The sequence below is a fragment of the Notothenia coriiceps genome, unplaced genomic scaffold (assembly GCF_000735185.1).
Source record: "Notothenia coriiceps isolate Sejong01 unplaced genomic scaffold, NC01 NC01_scaffold00018246, whole genome shotgun sequence".
In the NCBI taxonomy this organism is placed as follows: Eukaryota; Metazoa; Chordata; class Actinopteri; order Perciformes; family Nototheniidae; genus Notothenia; species Notothenia coriiceps.
The window spans coordinates 189,587-196,412 of record NW_011350947.1 but is presented as its reverse complement, the minus strand read 5'-3'; the positions used below and the strand labels follow the sequence as shown (position 1 = coordinate 196,412).

Here is a 6,826-nt window from a genome sequence, read left to right as displayed (position 1 = left end):
ACTTATCTAAAACAGGAATTTGACTTAAGTTATCAGATAAATGTAGTGAAGTTAAATATTTGGTTCTGAATTGTATTAGAGTTGAAGCATTAAGTAGCAGTACAGTAAGTAAGTACAGATGTTATTATATGTTAATTTCCCCCACTGCTAAATAGAAACCTGACACTGAAGAGAGCAGGAATGTGGTTGTAGATCATTGACACCTGCAGAATTCCAATAGCAGTCTTATATTTAAAGAACAAAACATCAAGCCTCAGACTTACTGTAACAACACCTTTTCTAGACCCCGTGTTGGAAATGCATTTACACTTTAGGGGTGCAGAATTACAATCCATACATTTCCCACCTCCCTTCACATAATGGTGTATATTATACACCAACTTTCAAAGAGCACAAGTACAAGATGCAAATCAAATGTGGTCAAATATTTTTGAAAGATTGTATGAAAGCAAAACATTTAATATGGTGGAGATTGAGATTAAAATTAATAAAAAAACTGACAATTCAACTGATGAACAGGCATTCATTTTAAACCCAAAATCATCAATATGATCACATATTCCTACATTTATTTGGCCTGTAGCCTATAGCTTATTTATGTCTATGTGTGTCTATTAGTGACATTTGTGTACCCTTTTTGTATGAATTCTCAGTAAACTATGTCACACTGGTGAATTATTTATCCTCTTGCGCCCTCTAACGACAGACGTCAGCAGCACCAACCTCTGCTGAGGTCAGAGGTCACACAACAGAAAACATGGCGGCTTCCAGTAAAGTGACCGTGGTGTTGAAAGCTGTGAAGAACATAACAGCCCAGTTTTGTCCATTTGAATCAAATGTCGGGTCAACACGGTAAGAGTTGTTTGTTAAATGTCTCGTTGTGTCGTAGGGTCTTTTTGTGTGACTCCACTGTGGTTTAAAGTCGTAATTTGACAATGAGGCGACTGTCTGTTCAGACAGCAGTCACCACCAGAAGATATGATTATAGTTTAGTCTTTAGGACGCATTTTATTTAGTTTAAAACGTGTTCTTGTCAAACAAGAATGCTTGAATGAGATTGTGTGGCGTGTGGGTGCAAAGTTAAATACGAACGACATAAGGATTTCCTAGTCTTCCTACTGCACGTTACCCTAGCTACAATTTCAAGTATTTACTTTTATAATAGTTCAGCTAAAACTGTTTTATACTTATCCGCCAAAACTAAATTACATAGTATGAGTCTAAATGCCTTTAATTTGTCAGTTAATCTGGTTGACTAGACATGTTTTTAGGACTGTGTGTGCGTGTATAGACGAAACGATGGTAGATTAATTGATTCGCATCTTCCTGAGTTTCCTATTGGATTTGTTTCCCATTTGAAGGCAGGACTAATTACACCTTTTGCATTTGTATTGGTAGAAATAGAGCTGAGCAGAGGTGTATTAATCCAGAATAACTGAAAGCACCTTTGCATGTGTTTAGAGGCAAATATGTTTTTTCAATTTATTCTGACTGATCAGACTTCCCATGATAACCTTTAGCTAAGCAATGTTTGAATTTTAGGAGATGACCAAACTTCACCAACCAATACAAATAATAAATGTGCACCCCTCCCACACAAGTGGTGCAAAAAATCAATAGGAGGGTCAGGTTGATGTCAGTCTGCACACTCCCACACAGGAAGAAATCAACACCAGCCAAATAGTGGTAAAAGAAAATGCAAATGGGAAAATGTTGGTTGAAAAATCTACTGAGTGGCTCATTACATTTGAAACATTCATTAGCAATGTGGCTGGTGCAAGGAACAAATATGTTCAGTTTCACCCTGCTCCAACAGGGTCATGAGATGGGGCCTATTCAAGCTAAATAAGTGACATCGTCTGTGACAGTTAGGGTGTGTGTAAGGCCATTATTCAGCAATGTTGGTATTGGTGAATGGTGTTTTACTCATACATGTAAGCCACATGTAATTAACAATTTTGTCTATAATCTTTAATGTGGTAGAGGACAAAACATTCAGAAATGTTGATTAAGTATGTGGCAATATTACATTGTAGAAAAAGGCACTTTGTGTTGAAGTGCAAAGTAGAACAAAATGGAAAGTTGGATACAAGAACTTTAAATTGTACATTATAAATGTATTAAGTACTTTCTATCACTACTGTATTATTGGATAATTAATCTGAGATATGCTGGTCTGTCCTGCAGGATGTTTCTGTCCGTGATGAGTTCACATAAGGTCCGAGCTACCAACTTGAACTGTGAGGTGATCTCCACAGTGAAGCATGACAGGTCTGAACCTGTAGTGGAAATCACTTACTGTGAGTATTACCTGCCTGCCTTCATGTGTGGGACAATATATGTAATGGTGTGGTTCTATGAAGCAGTGTTACTGTTGAGTTTTGCATTTGCCGTACATATTCCAGGCATTGTTTAATCCACGAAAGATGTGTAGCGACATATAGGCTGATTGTTTTACTTGCATTATGGAAATGATGGAGAAAAATTCAATGACATTTGTTTTAATTATAATATCCTCAGATTTGTTATTGGAAAAAAATCAGCGTTGTTTTGAATTGCATTTTCTCTTGAATCAGAAACACTGTATTTATCCCCATGGGGAAATTAGATTTACTAACAGTTGCTGCATTTTAGAATAAAATTAAATATATAAAAAATAACAAGAAGAATGAAAACATGCTCATATAACTACAACAACAATAGACATGTTTCTTATTAAATTATTTACTGTAGTTTCATAATATTTACAACAATAATTAAGGCATACAAATAGTTAATTACTCAAAATGTACAGTGTAATATAGTAATAATGTCATATACGTGTTGCACGGTTGAATACTTAATGTACTTTACTACTTCAAGTAGTTAGAAGACACTACAGAAACTGTAGGATTATTCTACATTAGAAGTTGACTTGAGGTAGTGCTTGAAGACAACATTTTTACTTGATTTGAAATTATAGTGGGTGGTTGGGCTCTTAGATAATATTTGAACTAGGTTATTGTGGAGAGGTGATCTTTAAATAAATGAACTTTACCCACTAAAAAAACACTGGTTTTTCAAATGTATTTAACTTGTATAAAGCTAGGAGAGTCCCATTGATATTAACAATCTCTTTTTCAAAGTAAATCTGAACATTTAAAGAGACATATTTGTTGTGGTCTCCTGGTGGATGTTTTTTAAAAGTCAGGGTGTATCGTCATTGTAACTACAGCTCAGCACATACAGCACAGCGCCTACAGCTAAGTGTGTGTTTTAGTCTTGGAATTTCCTGCTGATGTTGTTACTACATGATATTACTCACACACAATGAGTCAAGTACTTGTCAAAAGTCAAAATGTCTGCCATAGGTCAGCAGGACTGTGTGCGGATGTTGCCCATTGTGTGTTACTCGACTTCTGCTCAGTGTTACATTTTCACCTTTTTTACTCCTTATACAGAGAGATTTGTAAATGTGTCATTATGGGTCATTTAAATGTGTCTTTGTCTCTCTCTACTACAGTGGACGGAGATAAGCTGATGTTGAAGGGAGCGAAGCTGAACTGCAGCGAGATGCTGAGTGCGTTTCAGTCGATGTGCGCAGCCAAAGAACTACAGGCAAAACTCGCAGCAGCAAAGAAATAATAATGATATGTGTTGAATTTATCTGTGATCTTTGTATATTCCTGGATGTTAAATATTAAAGTATTTCATATAAATGTGTTTGTTCTGTTGTGGTTTGACCTTTGATTTACTGACACTACACTGCATTGATGTAATGTGATGGACAGGCATGATACTGAGTCACTCCTCTTCCTCTTATGAATCCAAGTTCCTCCACCATCTAAGCATCAAATTCTTGATCTTCTATGCGGACATAATCAACTTCACTGCTATGAAATTTAAAAAAGTACTGCACCTTCTTCTCAAGAGAACATATTCGACATTATCCCCATCAGCTATGCATATTTTTGATATTAAAGACATCATTTGAAATGCTTTAACTGCTAAAAAATGTGCTGTGATCAGTGCAGGGTCATGGTGTATCATTGCGTATGTGCCATTTTCCTGATAAAAGAGATCATTCCAGCGTTTCAGAGTACATTATGCAAGCTCCAACCTTTGACACAGCAGGCTTAAATGTAATTTGGCACAGATTTAAACGCAGCCCCAGTGAAAAGAAAAAAAACCCAGGCACAGATAACTGAAAACCTGCCCCCTCTGCTTGTCCCCCTCTGTACCATTCGCATATGTAACATACTAGTTATTCTTTGTGGATGAATTATGACATTCACAGTTTTCACATAAAAAGTATTTCTATCAGTTCCTTTGAGAGCTAAAAACATGGTCCTGATGGTGGTTTGATGTCTTCTATGACACTGCCATCTAAAATGTGTGTGCCCCTTAATTAGTTGTCTTCCATAAAATGTTTTCTAAGTTGTAACTAATGGCTTCAATAGTAAATAATGTATTAATGCATTACAGATCAGTCATGGGTTAAGAGGTTATGAATGAATCCCACTTGCCTGTATTTGTTACATTTAAATGCAAATAAACACTAATGGGGTAAAGCAATTAAATCCACAATATTTATTTTTAATTTATTATGGAATGAAGGGTTTTAACCATCAAGTCTGCAGCTGCAAATAATAATCCGTTTTAATGTACAGATGTTGGTGTAGATTGTCAGCAGCTCGCATTTAGCAAACTCATGGAAATTAATTTCAAGTTCAATAAGTTACATTTCATTTATAAAACATGTGTAAATTATTAAGGCTGAGGGGACATGTTCTTGTATCCTTCATTGAAATGGCAATATATTTCGATTTTTGTGGTGACAGGTGCCCATTTAGCTCAGAATTTAAAGTAACTAAAAAAACATGAATACGTTTCAGCTTTTGAATTTTGCACACCCTTTTATGAGAAAGCCCATGAAGCTTCACATGCTAGTAACAAGAAGGGCTGGAAACGCTCTATTAAGTGACGTAGCAGGATGTGATTGGCTCATTCTGTGTCATTTGATGTCGGTCTGGCCCTTTAAAAAGGAGTCTATTCCCACACTGGAAGAGAGTTGAACCCAGAGTCACTTCACTGGTTATTGTCGAGGATATCAGAAGCTGCAAAAATGGTTGAGAAATTTGTTGGGACGTGGAAGATGATTTCCAGCGATAACTTTGATGACTACATGAAAGCAATCGGTAGGAGAATATATTTAAGATTAATGATGGAAAACCACTTTCAGGGTGTCAGATGTTAAACTATAAACTGTAACTTATGCAAAACATGTCAGATATATTTTATATAGTTGTATTTTTTTTTAAACCATTAAGCCTGCAGTGTGTTATCTTTAATGCATTTTTCTGATCTTGCCCTCCCGCTGTGCAGGTGTGGGATTTGCGACCCGGCAGGTGGGGAATCGCACCAAACCCAACTTGGTGGTGAGCGTGGACGATCAAGGGTTTGTATGCTTGAAGTCTCAGAGCACTTTCAAAACCACTGAGATCAAGTTCAAGCTAAACGAGCCATTCGAAGAGACGACCGCAGACGATAGGAAGACCAGGGTTAGTTAATGTGGTTTGAAAAATAATCACAGCCCGAGTCTGTGCTGGAGGTAACGGCTTGTCTCTGTTTGTGTCCTGCAGACCGTGGTGACTCTGGAGAACGGGAAACTTGTGCAGAAACAGTGCTGGGATGGCAAAGAGACAAATATCGAGAGGGAGATCGAAGATGGGAAATTGGTAGCGGTAAGGGTTATTTTTTTCTTCTCATTAGCCTACTTCATGTGGAAAATCAAACTTGGTAATCTGGTAGAAATCTAGCAACAAAATGCCGTTATAAATCCAAGCAATAGTCTGTAAATGTAGCTCATCGATCAGGATCACAAGTATTTAACAGTTTTTATAATGTCATGTATTTATTTAATCAAGATTGTATGTTTTGATTTTTGTTTATAAAGTGTTAATGTGGTGCTATACGAATATATTGTTCATATCCACTTGAGAATAAGAGAAAACATGTATTTGAGAGTAATTACAATGTTATTGTACTACAGGAAATCCTGTGACAGAGAGGGGGGCAATTTAATTGAATACTATAAAGTGTATATTATATTTATATAGAAAGAGTGCAGTTAGGCTTTATTACAGGGGAATAAGACAATATTATAAAGGATAAAGCTTCATTTAAATAACCACAGACACACTTTGGGAATATACTGTTTAACTGTGTACAGACACATGTTATAGAGTTGGATAGCTGTAGCATACATTTTTCTTCTAACTCAAAACATATTCCTCTTCACCTTCTTTACAACTGCACCTCTTTTTGATCGTCGGACCACACCTGATCTCCCTTTTTTCTCCCACAGAAATGCATTATGGGTGATGTGATCGCAGTGAGGACATACGTGATGGAGGCATGATTGGCTCCCTTCAGCCCACTCGTTGGATGCATTGCTGGATGACAGGCTCAGTTCAATGAGCGTTATACCAAACTAAAGTAAAGGCGTGTTCTTCTCTTACTACTCTTTATCTTCACTGTTTTTACCAAAATAAATCCCTGTGCCTCTGTTCTCCAACATGACGCATTTGGTTTCATTTGGAATTGTTGTGGTGATTTGAATAAAAATCAATGAAAATTTCTCAAAATTGCGTCTCAGTGAGTTCATTGTTAGTTCCTGATGGTTGTGTATAAGTCAGGTTCTCTGCTGTTTATAGAACAGCCTATCGTCCAAATTCAATTATGAGATTCTTGAAAGCATTCCAATCATCAGGGCATGCTGAGGAATGTTTCACAAAAAAGTGCTCTAATGGGAGCCTAATCTGACAAGCTGATTTCCTGACTTTAA

The 6,826-nt window shown here is 36.6% G+C and overlaps 2 protein-coding genes across 2 annotated transcripts; both read left to right on the top strand.

Annotated features, from left to right (window-relative positions):
• The first annotated feature begins 706 nt into the window (after positions 1–706).
• Positions 707–3,702, top strand: mrpl53 (mitochondrial ribosomal protein L53). The gene is made up of 3 exons (XM_010777439.1): positions 707–852; positions 2,188–2,300; positions 3,503–3,702. Exons 1-3 carry the CDS (start codon positions 758–760, stop codon positions 3,622–3,624), a joined length of 330 nt encoding a protein of 109 aa, XP_010775741.1. The 5' UTR covers positions 707–757; the 3' UTR covers positions 3,625–3,702.
• A 1,359-nt stretch (positions 3,703–5,061) lies between these two features.
• fabp4a (fatty acid binding protein 4a) lies at positions 5,062–6,623 on the top strand. The gene is given in 4 exon segments (NM_001303291.1): positions 5,062–5,177; positions 5,365–5,540; positions 5,622–5,723; positions 6,347–6,623. Coding segments are annotated over 4 exon segments (405 nt in total). The 5' UTR covers positions 5,062–5,104; the 3' UTR covers positions 6,401–6,623.
• Positions 6,624–6,826: the final 203 nt, after the last annotated feature.

What these genes read in the sequence shown, in the direction of transcription:
- mrpl53 (XM_010777439.1), top strand. Translation starts at nt 758, where the DNA reads ATGGCGGCTTCCAGTAAAGTGACCGTGGTGTTGAAAGCTGTGAAGAAC. An exon ending in TCAAATGTCGGGTCAACACG is followed by an intron (nt 853 to 2,187) that starts GTAAGAGTTGTT and finishes TCTGTCCTGCAG; the next exon opens with GATGTTTCTGTCCGTGATGA. An exon ending in TGTAGTGGAAATCACTTACT is followed by an intron (nt 2,301 to 3,502) that starts GTGAGTATTACC and finishes TCTCTACTACAG; the next exon opens with TGGACGGAGATAAGCTGATG.